Source organism: Microplitis mediator, chromosome 11 (genome assembly GCF_029852145.1).
Source record: "Microplitis mediator isolate UGA2020A chromosome 11, iyMicMedi2.1, whole genome shotgun sequence".
Taxonomy (NCBI): Eukaryota; Metazoa; Arthropoda; class Insecta; order Hymenoptera; family Braconidae; genus Microplitis; species Microplitis mediator.
In genome coordinates this window covers 20,440,125-20,459,813 of record NC_079979.1, presented here as the reverse complement: position 1 = coordinate 20,459,813, position 19,689 = coordinate 20,440,125, and the positions used below count along the sequence as shown (strand labels likewise).

General features: G+C 33.2%; 2 protein-coding genes across 2 annotated transcripts; one reads left to right on the top strand and one right to left on the bottom strand.

Moving 5' to 3' along the window:
• Positions 1–529: 529 nt before the first annotated feature.
• Positions 530–4,011, top strand: LOC130677892 (tuftelin-interacting protein 11-like). The gene is made up of 3 exons (XM_057484797.1): positions 530–717; positions 1,356–3,475; positions 3,549–4,011. Exons 1-3 carry the CDS (start codon positions 639–641, stop codon positions 3,795–3,797), a joined length of 2,448 nt encoding a protein of 815 aa, XP_057340780.1. The 5' UTR covers positions 530–638; the 3' UTR covers positions 3,798–4,011.
• A 3,044-nt stretch (positions 4,012–7,055) lies between these two features.
• On the bottom strand, positions 7,056–19,394 carry LOC130677897 (G1/S-specific cyclin-D2). The gene is made up of 5 exons (XM_057484804.1): positions 18,204–19,394; positions 15,146–15,361; positions 8,910–9,075; positions 7,955–8,100; positions 7,056–7,640 (listed from the first exon to the last, which is right to left on the bottom strand). Exons 1-5 carry the CDS (start codon positions 18,402–18,404, stop codon positions 7,431–7,433), a joined length of 939 nt encoding a protein of 312 aa, XP_057340787.1. The 5' UTR covers positions 18,405–19,394; the 3' UTR covers positions 7,056–7,430.
• Between the last annotated feature and the right edge of the window lie 295 nt (positions 19,395–19,689).

Genomic DNA, 19,689 nt, shown 5'->3' with positions numbered 1-19,689 from the left:
TTTTTTTTTCCACGGTAATAATTTAATTACAAAATTTTATACATTAAATTCAAAAATTTATTTTTATCGCGGCGCGGCTTCATTCACTATAACTATTATTATTATTAGAAGTAGTAGTAGTAGTAGTAGTAGTAGTATAGATTGTAATTTTTTTTAAAATTTTTAAATATAAATTTTATTTTTCAAAACCGCGTAATCATTTTTAAAAAGTTACGACCGACTGTTACGACTGATGGTAAAGAGAATATTTTTTAAATACGATATCATAGCAATTAAAATTAAAAGTAATTATAAATATTTTCTGTCAATTGACTGTTATAATAAAGTAATGTAATTTTTATATCTGAAAATAAGAGTCGGCTTGTGTTTTTTAATTAATATTTATAATTGCCGAGACTTTAATGAGTTGAAAATAAATTTTGAAATTCAAATTTTTTAAATTTCGCGCCACGTTGGCGCTGGCTCTGTGCAGCACGCGCGCGCACCGAATGCGGAAATCACTCATAGATAGAGAAGGGGTATGGAATCCGAAACGGAGCATGCTGAGATCGTCATTATTACGTTTGTTAACGACGGATCAAGACGCTCTGTGTTAAAATAAAACGTATAAGTAACGTATTATTTTTAAAAAAATAAATATGTCAGAAGAAGAAGCTAACGAGATGTTTCATCCCATTCGTCCTAGACGAAAATTTACAAAAGAACAGCAAATGCTAGGTATGTTTATTGTTTACTTATTTAAATACGACGAGTGTGAATGTTGCAGACACCACACAAATTTGAAATTATAAATAATTTAAAAAGTTATATCTATAAAAAATGCACTTATTAATTTTTAAATTTTACAAATGTGAATTTTTTAAAAATTTTAATTTAATAATTATTTATTCTATTTATCTATAATTTTTATTTTGTCTGATGTCTGTTACATTATGATATGATACTAAAGTTAGCTGACGTCTGATAATTTTTGGATTTTTTTAGACGATAAGCCATAAAAAAAAAATCTTTAAAAAAATTTCACCTGTAGTTTTTTAAATTTTCCACATGTGCATATTTTTAGTTTTTGTTTTTTTGTAATTAATTTGTTGAAAAAAAAAATCCGAAAATTACTAATTGTCTGCTAACTTCAGGATCATGTTACATTCACACTCATTAGATATTTTATTTTACCAAAAAAAAAAAAATGACATTTTTAGTAAAATGAAGGGTCAGTTTTTCTATCAAGGTTTATTTTTATTTCGGGCTTAAATTATTGCTTGGGATTAAAATAAACTCGGTACGAAAAACTGGACTTAATTTATTGTAGAGTAATTGATATTTTCATTTACAATAAATTTATTATATATTTACAGGTATGTGGGCTGATGACAGTGACGAGGAAGAGCAATTATCAAAACTTCCGACGAGAGGATTCAGTAAGGGACCTAAAAATTACACGGCGCCAGTTAATTTTGTAGCGGGTGGTATTCAGCAAGCTGGCAAAACAAGTGAAGATAAAAAGAAGGACAAAGATAAAAATAACGAAGAAGATGACGATGATCAAGACGTATCGAATACTTCAAGTGACTCAGAGGAAGAAGCACCTTTACGGCCGTCTTTCTCGATTAACGCTGATGCAGTGGGTGGAATCGCCGGGTTGAGAAAAAAACGCGCACCAGTAAATCCGTCTTTAATGAGAACTGGAGTAGGCAACTGGGAAGTGCACACCAAAGGTATTGGAGCCAAACTGCTGCTCCAAATGGGTTTCGAGCCTGGTAAAGGGTTGGGTAAATCTTTACAAGGTATCAGTGCTCCAGTGGAAGCACAAGTACGACGTGGACGTGGTGCCATTGGTGCTTATGGCCCCGAAAAGTTGGCAAAAGTCCCGCAAGAGAAGAAGGACGAGGATGCGGAGAAGACGAAGGAGTTTAAGGCCAAGTTGTCACAGTGGCGAAAGACTGATGGGGTACCAAGTAAGAAGAAGACCAAGTACTCGTACAAAAGTGTCGATCAAGTTCTAGAGGATGGAAAGTTGAGGCCAAAAATAAACACTTCAAGTAGTGACATGAGTCGTGTTAAAGTTATTGACATGACGGGTCCAGAGCAGAGAGTACTGAGCGGTTATCATGCTATCGCTGGTCAACATCGACCTGATGACCTCATTCTGGGAACTGACAAAAAACCTCTTACAAACTTTGCACTACCAGAGCTGCTGCACAATTTGAATTTGATTGTTGACATGTGCGAGCAAGATATCATACAGAATGACAGAAAAACTAGACATTTGAGAGATAAACTGGTTGATCTTGAAGCTGAGCTGAAGACCATGGCGAAAATAATTGATCAGGATGACCAGTCGATCAATACCTTGAATAGAGCCACAGCAATAGTTGAGAACTTGGTGATTAATGATAAAGATATGAGTTTGGAAGAAACGGCGGAAGGTTTTAAAAAATTACAGGACGACTACTACGATGTTTATAAGACATATGAGCTTGGAGAACTCGCTAGCAGTCTGGTTGCGCCGAAATTCAAGAGTTGTTTAGCTAGTTGGAACCCGCTGCTGGAGCCAATACGATATTTAAAGGAAATGAAAGAGTGGAAAGACATCCTGAGCATTGGCAATAATGTTATACAAGCCAGGACTTCAATGAGTCCATATGATCAGCTGATTTGGAATGCATGGATGCCGTCTGTTCGCGGAGCAGTTCAACAGTGGACATGTCGACAACCCGACCCGCTTATTGAATTGATCGAAAATTGGATGCATTTGATACCCAGCTGGATTATGGACAATATACTGGAGATACTGGTGCTTAATAAACTTACACTAGAAGTTGAAGAGTGGAATCCCTTGACCGACACTGTGCCCATTCATACCTGGATCCATCCCTGGCTACCACTGATGGGTAATCGTATGGATACTTTAATATATCCAATAATTAGACGTAAACTTGGATCAGCGCTAGGAGGTTGGCATCCTTCTGATAGATCAGCAAGACTTATGTTAGAACCCTGGTCTCAAGTATTCACTAAAGGCGAAATGGAAGCTTTTCTAGTCAAAAACATCCTGCCAAAGCTACAGATTGCATTGTCTGAGTTTATCATCAATCCTCACTCGCAGCATTTGGATAATTGGAATTGGGTTTATGATTGGGTAGCCATGCTACCGGTTCACACGATGGTCGGGCTGCTAGACAAGTTTTTCTTCCCTAAATGGCTGCAAGTATTGGCGCTGTGGCTCAATCATTCTCCAAATTATGACCAGATAACGCACTGGTACATGGGATGGAAGAAAATGCTGAACGACAGACTCTTGGCTGAACCAGTCATCCAAGACCATTTCAAGAAGGCGCTGGATATGATGAATCGAGCTGTATCAACTCCTCAAGGCCTTCAACCTGGTGCCGTTGAGCAAGTTTCTTATTTAACGAGTCTTGAAAGAACGCAGCCAGTTCCTCAGATCCCTGCTTCGGCCCAACCACGTATTGAGGTAAATATTATTTCATTTGTTTATTTTTTTATTGTTTACTGACAGATTTTTATTAATTACGTTTTTATTACAGAGACTCGCCGAAGCTGTACGTACCGCTTCGCAGATACCTCATGGCTTCAAAGATCTTGTGCAGAAGAAGTGCGAAGAACGCGGGATTCTGTTCATGCCGATGGCGAACCGATATCGCGAAGCTAAACAAGTCTACAAAGTTGGCAACGTACAGGCCTACATCGATGGCAGCGTTCTTTTCGTCAACCACAAAGCGTCTAATTGGGTTCCAACTCATCTCAACGCCCTACTAGACATGGCAGAGCTCTAATCAATGATAGGAAATTTTTAATTAGAAATACTTGTCATTTTTTATAGACAAATTGTTGTTATTTAGTTTATAATTTTGTCTGGAAAACGGTTGATTGTAGGCCAACTCCATAACTTATTGTTTTCATGTCTACAGTTATCATTTATTTATCATTATTTTTTTTTGTAAGATTAATTAAATATAATAGACATTTACCTATTCAAAAATAATAAAATTAGTTTATTTTTCTAAAATTTAATGTAAAAAAAAATTATTTTCTATGACACCCAAAAAACCCAATACCGGAACGCTGAAATAACTGTCCTGATAACAGAATTCCGTTGTCCTAATACTGGAACAGTAAATAAAATGAGTTATTTTTTGGATCTACTCATAGTGAAAATATTAACAATTATTAAATAATATTAATGTAAAACGAGTGCGAATGTAGCAGACATCGTACAAATTCAAAATTATACATAAATAAGGTAAATAATGGAAAAAATAATATTTATAAAATAAGCACTTATTTAATTTCAAAACTTTTTGAATGCATATTTTTTTTAATTTTATTTTATTAATTATTTACTCTATTTATTTATAGTTTTAAATTGTTTTATGTCATAATTTTGAAACTTATGCCCCATCACCTCCAGAACAGACCAATCAATAGATAATTTTAATTAACTGCGTTTATTGACGGGTTTTTAAAAATTTTCCTTCAAATATTTTAGTTGTTCGTTTGAAAGAAAAAAAATTTTAATGTCTGCTACTTCCAGCATCATCTGATAATTAATAACAAAAAAAAAATTAATACGTAATAATGATACTGAAGTCAACCGACGTCTAATAATTTTTGGAATTGATTCAAAATTATGAATTATAAAAAAAAATATTTTACAAAATTGCACTTGAAATTTTTTAAATTTTCTACATGTGCATATTTGAAGATTTTTAACTTCCCGCTAAGAAAATTGTAAATTTTCAAAAATTCGGGAAGTTATTGGTTTCGGTCCGATTTACGAAAATCGAATTTCCATCAGATGTCGACGTTTCGAGGTCCTAGGAAGCTATCCTGACTAATTTCACGATGATGTCCGAGTGTATGTATGTGTGTACGTACGTACGTATGTATGTATGTAAATATTCATAACTCTTGAACGGGTGAACCGATTTTGATCGTTGAGGTGTCATTCGACGCGGCTTGTTAATGTCTTGAGGCCGTAAAAATTTGAACTTAATCGGTAGGGTGTGTTCAGAGATATTTCAAAAATAAAATTTTTTCGAAAATGTTTTATTTGGATAACTTTTAATTTGCTCGATGGATTGATTCCAAAATCTAATCAGCTCTAAAACTCTATAAGCCGCGTCGAATGCCACCTCAACCATCAAAATCGGTTCATTCGTTCAAGAGAAACCGTTGACGAAAGAATTAAAAAAAAATTTTTTCCTTGGTTTTTTTGAAATTTCTCAAAAACGGCTAAATAAATCAATTTCAAAATTTGATCAGCTTCAGAACTTGATAAAACGCGTCGATTGCCGCCTCAACCATCAAAATCGGTTAATTCGTTCGCGAGATATCGTGGGAGAAGGAAATGCTAAAAAATGGTTTTTTACAAAACAATGGCATACAAAAGTATTTGCGAGCTCGAAGAGCTCGAAAATGTATTCACAATAATGTTTTCAAGCTCGTTGAGCTCGAAAACAGCGGGAAGTTTTGGGGCTGGCCCGCAGGGTCAACTGACAGACCGATTTTTTTTTTTGTAATTGATCTGATGAAAAAAAAATTCAGAAAATTTTTAATTGTCTGCTAACTTCAGGATCATTACGTGATATTAAATTATAGTCGCTGATAAATATTGAAAGACATGGGAATAATTGTCCGTATTTCCTAAATTTAGTAGTGATATTTGGACAGTCACGTAGTGACTGCAGGTTGCTCGTGGTTATTAATTATCTACAAGGATCAAAGGTTTAATAAAATAAAAAATAAATAAATCTTATTTTTCTGTATAAAATACGAATACTTTATTTTTCGACTATATTCGATTATATCGAATTAATCGTACCTGATTTAATTCACAAGAATTTCTAAACACCTTGTTAACAGGTACACGGAATATTTTTATTTTTTAACGTAATATTTACGTTATTACAATATAACAATAATATTCAGAATTTTCAAAAACTCGGAGTACGATTTTCAGTTCAATATTTTTTTCTTCATTATCATTATTATCATTAACAGCTAAACTATAACATTACTATATGGTACATTTGTATATCTATTTGTTCCAGAAACAAAAATTATTTATATTATTCACATTTTAAATTGTACTACAATTTGGTTATAAAAAGTATGATTCAACTTTTTTATTGTTTATTTTTATTTATTTACTGAACGAAATAATTAAAACCTCCCGACTAAATATTTTTCACAAGGACTGAAAAATAAATTATACCATTAATTAGCATTAATTATTTCGTTCAATAAAAAATTAGTTATGTTATTACGCTTTTATATTTAAAACTTAAGTACCAACTAATTCTCATTGATATAAATAATCATATCTACTAGAATTACAACTTTCAGATCCTGCCACAACTAAACTCTGGACCCTGCGTCCGTTTTTAAAAACTCAAACATCTCAAATGTGGCAACATTATCATTATTATTATTTAAATAACTGTTTTTTTAACATCCTCAAACACCTTAAATGATAATTATTATCAATTAGAACAAGCTATATATACTATAATATTTACAAACGGATTCAACACAACATTTATCAAATTTTCATTATTTATTTTTTTAAATATATATATAATATATAATATTAATAATAATAATAATAATTATAAACATAAAACATAAACTGCGGAAAAACAAAAATTTATAACCGCTAAATTTGAATTATTATTTTTTTAAATCCTCGTCTAATACCACAATTACGTTCATTTCATTTCATACTTTTAATTTAAATCACTCGATAAATTCACTCTTACAATTTAAACACTCATACGTCACACATCGTCATGCCATTCTCGATATGAAATAAAAAAAATCATAATAATAATAATAATAACACATAATCAGTTATACGTAATATAAAATAATAAAAATATAATAATCCGTTAAATTATTTTCATCATACGCTATTTACAAAATCCTCGATGACTTGATATGACTATTATTTATTAATTATAATTATTGATACTATTACTGTCTGTAATAAACTATTATAATTATTATTTTTTTGTGTTTTACATCAGTAGATGTTTTTTTTTTTTTGTTATTTTTATTATTTTTTTTCTTACTCAATAATTGAATAATAATAATAATAATAATAATAGTAGTACCGCCTTGCAATTAATTAAGTGTACTTAAAAAATCTAAATGCGTAAAGCGTATTGCATTGCCTTCCCCCAATACGTTTATGTCTCAAATAATAAACGTCTGACGATAAAACATTACGTCAAAGTGATTATCAGACTTGAGACACAATCGACGTACGAGCAACAACTGGGATTGTCTTTGTCTTGATGACTTTGATTTGCTCGATTTAAAAAATATAAATCGATGGAAGAATGTCAATCAGCCATCAATTTGTTAATTAACATCACCAAATAATTATTTTTTTTAACGAGCCAGGATCAAAAGTGGACATCCCTGACGTCAGTAGGTGTGCCCGCTTTTTCATGCTCCATTATCTTGTCCTGGCTCGTGTTCTGATCCCCCAACGGTCTCAGAGGTGGGCTTATCCCCCCGGTTTGATTCGAGGACTGGTACTGATCACTGGTTCCGGCGATTCGCGCCTGCGACACCATTTCCTCAACTTGTTCGAGACATCCTTGCAAGTAATCCTAAAAAATAATGATAAATAATTAATAAATTGTCAAGTGATAATTTATTTCGTGATATAGACCCATGCCGAGAACTCTATCGAATATATAAAGCGAAGAATTGAAAAGTTTCTTGTGCTAAAACATATGCCCGGCACCTGCTCTTTAATATCATGACATTTTTTTTTTATTTCTTAAACTCCGGATAAAATTTACATATTGTTATTATTAGTTATAACATGTGGTACTTTTATGATTTTAAATAGATAATTATTTGCCGAAAAAAAAATCTATATGTGTATAGATATATATATTTGAATAATTATTGAACAAACCTGTTCAATGGCTGTGATACGGGTGAGTTCATCGAGCAGTCCGGCAAGTCCATAACCACTTTTTCCAGTCCAATCGAGTCCGTGAAGTGCCGCTGCGATGCTAGCAGCTGCAATCATACTCGGCGTGTACATTGAAAATTTGTACTCTGTAACAAAATAAATAGACAGACAATTAGCGACGTCTGCTTGGATAATTATAACTCAATATATTTTAGAGCCTCGTGTAAGACTCAAAAGTCTGTACTAACTAAACCAATAACTATAACTATAACTATAACAATATACATTTAAAGAGCTCAACTGTAATAATAATAATAATAATAATTATTATTATTATTATAAGAGTGTTAATGCCGTAATGAAATCTAGCTATCAAAGATAACGCAGGAATGCGATAAGCGTGAAAAATAAAAAGGCTTTGGTGGATTTTCTTTAACCGGTTAAACATCATCAGCTCCAAGACGACGACTCGGGGACTAAATATACCAGACGGTCTCCATTATTTGCCATCAGTCTGGCCTTGGAATAACCGATACACCGTTTAAAATTGCAATTATCTACTTACACTAGTCCGTAAACGCGCTAAATTTTATTCGACCCGCAAAACTTTTAAATTTTCCCGCCGTGAGAATAAAAAAATCTTCGGGAGTATTTTATAATTTAGTGCGCATAAAACACAGGAAAGAATGATATGGGTTTTTTTTTTTTTTTTTTTTATTATTTTGTGTCTGCTACTGCAGACTGCTACCGCAGAGCGACCCAGCTACAGCGGAGAGCTACTACAGGGTGGTTTCGAAAAAAGAAAGTATAATTATATTACGCTGCGGTTATTTTAAGCTGTACTTTAAGAGGATGTAATAATATTCACACATGGTTCTCTATATGGTGTTTTGAGGGTAACCAGCGGTAGCATGCAACAGTTACTATACACCAACAACTGAAAATTTATTCTCACCTCTCGCGCTGAGTGCAATGAAGGTCTGCGCATGTCTTTTTATCATCAAAAAGTCCCATGCCCGTGAATCAACCGGGAGACGGCTGAGGATGTGCAGGAGAAAGTCACCAGGCGTTACCGCTGACAATTCCCATTTTAACTTTGAAACCACCAGCTGCTCCCACCTCTGTAACATTTATTTTTCTTTATAAATTTTTAAATTACAATTTGCTGCATTTTAAATCAATGGAATAATGAATCAAGTCAATACCAGGTCAAAATTATTTCTTAATAAATTGTCTTTGTAGTAGTGTACAATTTAACCCACTTCAGTGTAATCAAGATGATTGAACGTCAGTGGATTGTTCGAAAAAATAATGTCGATCGTAAGGCACAGAGCGCGTCGCGCTGGAGGTGTGCAAAAAAAAAATAAAAAAAATTATATTATCAAGGACTGGATTAAAACCGCAACTCTAGTACCCTCGAGCTAGATCCTCGAGTTAAGATCGAGTATAGAATTAAATTGGTATCAAGTACGAGCGTACGCAGCGTACCGTGGCTCAAGTTAAAGAGTAAAAAGGAAGTATGGAAAGAAATAAACGCGTAGGCACCGTTGTGTCGAGCGTGACGATCCCGTATCCTCTCTTTCTCTCTCTTTCTTTATATACATATGTCTTTGTCTGTGTTGCTGGTGATGGCTTTGTTTCATTCACCTGGACACACGATACTTGCCATCACCCCAGCACACAACCACACACTACACAGTAATTTTTAACAAACTTTCTCGCCTGTAGTATTATATAGTACGCTACGTAGTACTATGAAGATCTTGCAATTACGATAAATAAATTATGTTTAAAACAATGAAACAATTGTCACACACGTAATACTACTAGTAGTACTCCTATCATTATCATTATCATTATCATTATTATTATTATTGTATCAACAAGTACTTACTAGTGTAAAGGGGCCTTTTAATTGCCCGATTAACTTTCTGATAACTATTTGTTATTTAATTTCTATCCGTGGTATTCGGTATCGGTATGCTATCGTACCAAGGGAGAGATAAAGTAAACCGAGTGGAGTCTTATTGTTGACGATCGTCGACATACATACAATAATTGTTTATTTTTATTGTACTGCTATAAGGTGAGCAGGTAAAAGGGCATGCGTGGTAACGTGTAAGTATATCGGTTCGCACGCACGATATTTTTATTCATTTATATTTTGTTGCCACACATCCTTGTGACGTTTTTTTTTAAATCGACTTATCAGCTGTCAATTAATTACTGGCTATTAATGAATTGTTTTTAATTAGACTGTCGATTAAAAATAATTCAACGATTGGGCGTTAAAACCAGCAGTTAATTTTTAAAAAAATTCCTAAATTACTTTATCTTTACTTTATTGTCTTTTACGTAATGGCTCGGCCATTTTTAAATCCATATTTCTGGTGAATCAATGGATTATAAATAATAAAAGGCGTTGGAGATATAAATTTATTAGATGGTGTTATATTATGTAAGTTATTAATTTTGATGGTGAGATTTGGGACATGAGCGAATAGAAGCAGACACGTGGGCGACAAAATCGCGGTACCTCTGACACCAAAACGTTTTTATGTATAAAACTGACTAGTGAATCATCAGCATTCTACTTTTAGAAAACTAATTTAATTATAAAAAAAATGAAGAAAAGAATTAATATATGAAATAAAAGCTCACTAATATAAATCTTAACGGAATCTTTTTAGATCGGGTACATATTCGCTGAAAGACGAGACGCTTATACCTGCCCGACAAATTCCCCGAACTGGGGTACGTATTATCTGGGTTCAACCAGCAATCGATAGGATATTGGGATCCTTTGGATACATATACGCTGCTCCGAAATAAGATAAAGAGTATTGTAAGGATTGTAATAAATAAAAAAAGGAATTTTAAAATAAAAATGTCTGAGCGGAGCCGAAGGTGTTTAACATTTTAGCCAAAATAAAGTACAAAGAGCCAGATTACATTCGCATACTACAGCTTTTGAAAATTCTCATCCTTGTAAATCTTATTTTTTCTTCTTTTTTTCCGCTTCAATATCCCGCTTCAACTTTCAGATCCGACCGCTGCTTTCCTGGCAGGCTCTGAAGTGTCCTTTCTTCCTAGAAGAGCCTCACATCTGCTATTCTTTCTCTTGTTACCAGCATCCTAGCCTCCGTTGTTAATTTATATTTTTAATGCTTCGAAAAAAATTCAGCCGAAAAATTCATAGCACACCGGCACGTTACGACACTTAAATCTATTACGGCTCCAAAGATCTCTGTGTTTGATCAGCAGTCATTGATTAAATATTAATTGCCCGAGACCCGCACCGATTGCTAGATTAGAAAGTTTTTTTCTTAATTCTCAGGTTTAATTTATTTTAAATAAATTAATTCATTGATTGATTAAATAATTGTTTAAATTTTAAATGAACTTAACTAATAGTGATAATGATAATGATAATGATAATAAGGCTAAAATATTGCCAGTAGTTTTAGGACATGTCGTTTGAATCGTATAAGGCCGAACGTTTCTCTTGAAACGTCACATCCGCAAAGCTAATGTTAGAAAACTCACATTGAATTTGTCATGTGAGTGTGCGTGTGTGTGTGTGAAAAAGTTTAGACCACACAAATACATCTTTACAAGTTAAGTTAAGGCCTCATGGCCGGTCAATAACTCCCACCAGTGGGCCATAGTCACGGCCACTTTGACTAGAGGATGCCATCATAGCCAAACTATGTATGTATTTCTAATAGCATTATAATATATATGCTGAGAATAATATTCCCCTCTATTGGGCTCTGGTGTAAGATAATCAAGCTAATTGATTGATGAATATCATTATTAATTTTTTTATCTTTCATTAAATTACTGAGTCTTGAGGAATTTTATAATTCCCATGGTTATATTTCACAATAAATATTTTGCGAAATATTTGTATTAGTGGATACATATATTTATCGTCATCATCATCTTGTTCTTTTTATTTTTATTCTTCTGCTTCTTCTTGTTGTTTCTTTTTCTAATGGTTTAAATTGTATGAGAAAGCCTTGCGGGCATTTTTTAACTGCGAAATTCCATCCGGTTTTACGGCTGTGTCTAAATCTCTGACACAATGAAGACCCTGAGAAAACGACTAAGAGGATTGATGACGAGTTTCATCGGCAAACGGTCTTTAAAAATTTATACATGTAGTGCGTGTTGGAGAAAAAAATTTTTTTTTAATAACTGGCGCTTCAAAGTAAATATCGAATAGAAAGTTTAATAAAAATATCTCATGCGAAAACCTTTTTTACTCTTCTTCCGCTGGTTTTAGTCTTAAAAAATATCCAGTTCCGGCCACCATGTGTTCTTGCTTACAACTTACGAGCATAGTAATCGAGCCACAAGGTGAATGCACCTGTTGCACCTTGGAAATTTATATATATATAAATAAATATATACATTGACGTCGACAGGTGGTCTTGACTTTGTCTTGAGTCTTTTCTTCAACCCTTTGTATCTTCCAATAATATAAATAATAAATTATTTTCATTAAAAAATATCGTAGAGCTGAAGAATTTAAATACCGATCGGTATCCACCCACAAAATTTATAAATTACCAACAGGTCGACACATGTGCCTTGTAATTTACGAATGTGTTGTGGCTCGTAGTGAAAAAAAAAAGAAAGAAAAAAATTATATATATGGGGGGAATTAGTGTGGATTGAGAGGGGGAAGTTGCGCGAAGCTCAAAGCAGGTGCAAAAAACACTCGTTTATAAATTAGACGGAGTGTAGCGAATATGTTTAAGTCACGTGCTCTTTAATTGCGTGGGCAGGTGCTCGATAATATCCGTCAGCTTTAGGCTAGAGTTAACTTTTAACTCCAATCATCAGTCCCATGCTCTTGCATTAAATAAAACACTCGATTTCGTTGGCTGCATCTGTCAGTAGAGTCCGCAATTACTAGATCGCTTGACTCGGCTTACCCAGATTGTTATCGAACTTATTGTGATTCTCACGAGCAGAGCTTGGGATGTTAATAATAAATAAATAAATAGGAATAGTACAATGTAATGAAACGATAACACTGAGAGCAGCAGCTGGAAAAAGTAATAGCTGTGGGCACGCTTCGACTTGTCGCAGAGTTGAACTCCTTTATGAATCCTTCATCTGTTTCGTAAGTCGGTATTATATATTATACGATATATATGTACATAAGTGTAAAGAAGAAATGAATAAGAGCAAGTTTAAGAGTGAGTATTATGTTGAGAAGAGAAGAGAATAAGAAAAGAGGAAGAGAAGGGGTGCATATGCATTTTATGCATCCATCTGAGTAGCAGCAGGAGCAGCTGCTGGCTGAGCACGGGCCCGGTGCACCCTTCCGAAGACACCACCTGGCTCTCACCTGCTCTTGCGTTTCTTTTGTGGCTCCTGCAGGGACCAGCAGTACAGCAGTAGACCCACCCGGCCGGAATTTCATCAGTTTTCTTATTATTTAACATCCCGGGTAAAAATATTTTATCGGATATACGCTGAATAAGACCCGAGAAGGATAAATCTGACCGAAATCACGTCCAAACCATACAATTTTATTCGAAAAGGCCGAAAATTGGCAGATAAATTGAGTCGGCATTTTTTCTGCCGTAGTATTTTTTTTTTTTTAAATAAAATTATAGAAAATTTTCAAGCTTGCGGCCATTTTCAGGCCTAGTAATCGGTCAAATTTTGACCCAGATAATTTTGGACCAAGAAAAAATTTAATTCTTTTGTCGACTTGAAATTTCTTATGTACCTGCAGATCGAAACGTTTTTCGCGGAACAAAAGTAAAAACAAAATGAAAAGTAAAAAATCTACTGGATCTATATTTCGGAAATGTTTCGCACGTCTCCCGAAAAATGCAGGCCTCCCCCAAATTTCCTTTAAGTCACCTTTGGACTCAAATTACTTTAATTATTTTCATTTTTGATGCGTAAAAAACGCTCCGATCTTCAGGTACATAATTTTTTGACCTGGTATTGCTTTATACATATATATTTATAAGATGGCAACTGTGCTATTTATTGGGCTGTAACTTTTCGTTGACAAAAGCGTTTATCACAACAAAATTTAATGGATTTGTTAATTAACTAACGAGTAAACCTCGAGGATCTCTCTAATGTTGATATCACGAGCTGTTATCTATTGAGGCTCAGGCTATCGGCTGTTTACCCAACTTCAAACTTGTACTTTAAACTTCTTAGAAATAAGTTAGGAACTTAAACTAGACAATGTCTGGTAATTAAATGTCTCATTGCACTTGGGTTTATTTTTTAATTTAAAAAAAAGGTTGTCAATGAAAAGTAATGTTGATAAAGTTTGTTCTTTAAATGAGCGTGTGAGTTCGCACGCACTAAAAACGATAGATGAGGTCACCCGAGGGGCGGCTGAGAGCACGATTCTGATTACAAAACAATAAATCTAGTGATTAAACTGCGTTGGTATTACAATACTAATTTTGCTCTGTCTAAACTTTTATTTATATTTTATTCAATTCATCATTATTATTATTTTTTATTCTTAAATTATTTGAACAATTATTTTTATATTAAAATTTAAGCCACGTGCACTTTCTTCATCGCCGAGATTATAATCAACTTTTAACTGATAAATATAACGTTACGTTGTGTTAAATAAACATGGATTTTTTTTGTCATAAACATAAAATAAAACTATATATATATATATAAGAAAAAAAAATTATCAATGATAAAATTTATGAAGAAAAAAATATTTTTTATCACCAATAAATAATCTATAAGGTCAAGTTCAAAATAAAATATTTATTGAAATAAAAGGGAAGTAAATTTGATAATACAAAAAAAAAAAATAAATATTAATAATAGCAGTACTCCGTTTTGCCTCTACCCCTTCCTTTACTCTTTTACTACTAGATAGTATCGCCGCACGTGCAAATATATATTTGTGAGTCTTTAACCTTGGAAATGTTAAAAAACTAGCGGTACCTGAACTAATACAATTATATTCATCACGTTGTCCATTATTATGTATGTATGCTCTATCCTAAATAATAAAACTCACGTATGTATATTCGTAGAATAACAGCGTGTAGTAGTACTATAAAAACAATTGCGAAATACATAACGTGTACAAAGTGTAATATAAATTCACAACTCATGGTTCAATGAATTGGTTTAATCATTATTTATATTTGTGGTCAACAGCTTTCAACATACCCAGAGGTCATCGAGTGTGATTGAGTTGTCGGTGTAATACACGAGAAGATCGGCTGTGAGTGGCCTAGTCTCACGGAGTTTCGATGACAATAAAAGACACGCCGTTCCCAATAATTGTAGTTGCGTTTTTCTTATTGGACAAATAGACAAAAATCTGTCGAGGTAATTCATTGACAATGGGAACACTTCTTCTTGGCACTTTCTCTCTTCGCAAACCTAAAACAATCATTGTTTATATTATTATTATTTTTTTTAATTAAAGCCTGCGATACGCAGAATGTAAAGGAAGTCAGAGAAGTAATAAATCTTTGACGAATCAACTTGGATAAATTTACGAGTATAGAAAAATTAAATATGTACTTGTTATATTATTATAAGTATCCCGTGTTAACTTCACACACCGTGAACACGATTAATTATTTTACCAGGGTTAAAAAATTCAAAGCCAAAATAATAATAGTTTTTTTTTCGAGCGAAAAGGGGCCGACTCAAGGCCTGAAAATTCACGAAAACTTGAAATTTTTCCGTCACTTTATTTTCAAAAAAATACTAAGGCTGACTCAGATTACAGACAAATTTTTTTGTTGACCTAATTACGAAGAATAACAAAATTTCGTCGTGTTTTCGGGCTTTTTCAATAAAATTCTACGGTTTCAGTGTGATTTTGTCCAAATTTAGGCCTTTCTGAATAAAATTCTACGGTTTCGGAGTAATTTCGGCCAAAGTTACCCCTTTCGACGTATTTCCGGGCAAATATTTCTTTCCGGATAACGATAAATATTTATTTTACAAACTAACCCGATACGATAGTTGATGGAATGCAACAACGAATGATGTATGTTATCTTTATCATTAAATCTCTCGTCTCGGTGGCGCTATTGATTCAAATGATATTATATATAAATTTTTACCATCAATCCGTAAGATAAACAATAAAATAATTTATTTATTTTATCTAGTGCCGATGAATTTAAAAAACTCTTGTGTTCCCGGGTAAGAATAAACTTAAAATGTTATTACAAGTTTTGAGTTTAATAAAGAGGGTGAAATGTCCGAGGATGTTTAAATTAATACAAGGGTGGGTAATGACCGTGACCAGTCTTAGCTCGCGCCCTTTCATATATTCAGCTGTAATTATACAAGACAAAAATATCTTGCCAATTAACTCGAGCAGCTATACAACTATTTTTAGATCGGATTTGTATCGCATTTATTATTCCTGTTCAACAAAGTAATTTAACGTTGCTCTGAACTTTTAAATTTATACTTTGTTAATATTTAATAACGACTAACACTTGAAATAATAAAATTATTACTTTACTAAGTACCTAAGGAATTTATGGCAAACCTGTTGATTGCGTTCCCAAAGTCTTGTCACGTTTTTTTTTCTTTCTCTCTTTCTTTCGCAATCTCTACATGTAACTTTAAACTCTCATCTTTACTATACATATATACATATATATAACAAGTATTCAAGGTCATTTTTACAATCGTTTCTAACCGAAAAGAGTCATACAATTACGCCACGTTACTATTTAAACTTACATATATATATAGATATATCTATCTAGTCGGTATACTTTTATGATAAAACGATTCGTCGATTAAAGAACCGAGCCAGGGCCAAAAACAACTTGTTCTATTCTACGGCGACTTTCACAAAAGACCGGTACCCACTATTATTTATCTTCTTTTTACTTTTTATTTTTTTTTCTATAGTACGCAAGTTAAATACTTGTTTGGCAAGTTAATTCACAATTTCATTCAATTTCAGTGTCCTTTATATACATTATTTATAATGATAATAGTAAGACTAATACTAATTCTTTCTAAGACTTTAAGAAATCAATTAATCAAGTTTAAAACCCGAAATGCTGAATGCCGAGTTTCCCAACGAGACAAGTTTAAGATTTTTTTTTTATTTGCCGGCACAATCCATCCATCCGTTCGTCCGTCCGTCCGGAAACGACAGAACTCATTACCATAGCCGAACCAGACGAAGAGGAAGTCTGTTACTAGTTGATATTGTGAGCTGCAGCTACGAAAGTGCGAAGACTAGAAATAGTTTAAGACAACGGCAAAACTACTTGGCTAATTTTTAAAAATTACCCATACACAGAAAACAAAATATTTATGATACTGAAGTCAGCCGACGTCCAATCATTTGATTTTTTTTTAAACAATTGTAAAAAAAAAAAATTTGGAAAAATTGCACCTGTAGTTTTTTAAATTTTCTACATATGTATTTTTTTTTTTTTGATTTGTTACGACAAATAAATTTTTTCTACTCCGAAAAATTTTATGAACCTGAAGTTAGCAGACAGTTAAAAATTTTTGGATTTTATTTTAAACAATTAAATTTGAAGAAAAAAAAAACTAAAAATATGCACATGTAGAAAATTTAAAATACTACAGGTGCAATTTTTTCAAATATTTTTTTTCTTCTGGTTTATCGTCTTAAAAAAAATCAAAAAATTATTAGACGTCTGCTAACTTCAGTATCATAAAATTTTAGTTTTCTTTTCGTAATGAAAAATTTTTCTTGCTCCAAAAAATCTTTTTTTTTTGTGTATGAACTAAATATTATAAATATTTAGTTGGAGTATACTCTGATGGAATTTAAAAGTTGGGTGACTCGGTGCTTGATTTTGATACCTGTGCCGCGTACGATACGAGGAATTTTTAAAGGCCAACAAAATAAATATCCGCCCAAGGTCAGCCAAAAAAATGACCATTTATATTTTAATTTAGTTGTGGCTCCTTCTCCAATTTAAATCATTGATTATCATGAAATTTTAATATACGGGCTGTGGTTTAAATTGTCAAGTAAAAAATAATGGTAAGCCGGATGCCGAGCGAAATTGGGTTCGAGGGCCGGCGACCTCGAGCGAATAGTTTGCGCACGTGCGGTCCAGAATCCTCACCGGTCATTTACCGGTGGCATACAAATAAAATAATAGATGAAATAAATAATAATAAGTAGTCTATCTAGTATTAACTAATACAGTACGTCGATTGTATTTAATCGACACGTGTACCGGAAATGAACGAGACTCACCTCCAACATCCACTCGGCGACAATCTTGCGCATGAGCGGCGTGATGTCTCTCTGCACGCATTCAAAGTAAGAACTGCTGGGTGCGTAACGTTCCTCAGTTTTAAGTAAATTCTGTAGAACTCTGTCGTCTCCAAGAAGAGCTGGGTCCGGATAAGCATGACATTCTGTTTCCTCAGTGGTCTCACAGCACAATAGATCCATGTTAAACTCGATCGAATTATCCTTCAATCAGTTTTTTCCTTTTATTTTTACTCTATTTTTTAAACTAAACCTTCCCAGAGATCCAGTCTCTGTCGGCAGTTTTTATTCCCCGGCTATAATTTTAGTCGTCAGTTTAATTCTTGGAATAGAATAACACTCACTGTTACTACAACCACAACTACTACTAGCTACAGACTATAGACTATAGACTTTAACGGTTTTACCAGCCCAAGTTACATACAAATCCAACTAAACACTATACTCTGACAGTTTTGTTGATGATTTAACTTTTAAACTTGGGCTTACTACAGTCTTTCCTACACATTAACACACACACACTTTATCGACACAAACTAAATATTTTTAATTTTATATTTTGACAATTTACACCTGCACCTGCAGACTTTTATCAGTAGTTATTATTATTATTATTATTATATTATATAAATATATATTTTTAAAATAAAGCTATTCAATTGTGCACAGGACGTTGTCTTTTTTAAACAATAATATTTATTTTAAATCACTACAGAAAAATAAATAAGCGTAATTTAAATCCTTTGGAAGGTAATTGGTGATTGTCTTTTTTATTGTTACTTATATATATATATATATATTAAATATAAATAATAAAGTGTCGATTGTTGAATGAGATAAATAATAGTAACAATAATGAATGTTGATAACTCGCGGCAGAGGCTTCGTGCTCTCCGTAAATTAATTATTTAAGAACGATCAGACACTGGCGGCTTACCAGGTCAGAATGCCGTAAGTCGGTGCGTTGCTGCGTGTAAGAACAGCTCGCATAAGTTTGCCAGCTAACATTTTTGAATCTCCCACCAACTCGGCGCCAGCCCAGTGCCACGTGATGGGTTTAATGCTGTGTTGCTGTACGCTGGGTGCCGACCAGCGACCAGCCGCTTCATCCCTACTACGGCGACCCAGAGTTCCCACCAGACCAGACGAAGAGGGGCTGCTATGAACGAGGATTATATCAAGTGTGTGTTAAGGGGCCACCACTTCTACTATACTACTACTATTACTACCACTACTACTATATACACATGTGATATAATAAAATTTTGAGTGTCGTATAGAAAAAGTTCCGGGTTCGGTTCCGACAAGTGACATTTTTTTTTTTTTATTTTTAATTAACAATTTATTTATTTATTTGATGTTATTTATTTATGCGAATTTTACTTGTAGATATATCTTTTTGTGGATATCGACGAATATAAGGTCGATTTAATTAATATAGACAATAAGAAATTACGATTCTCGAAGG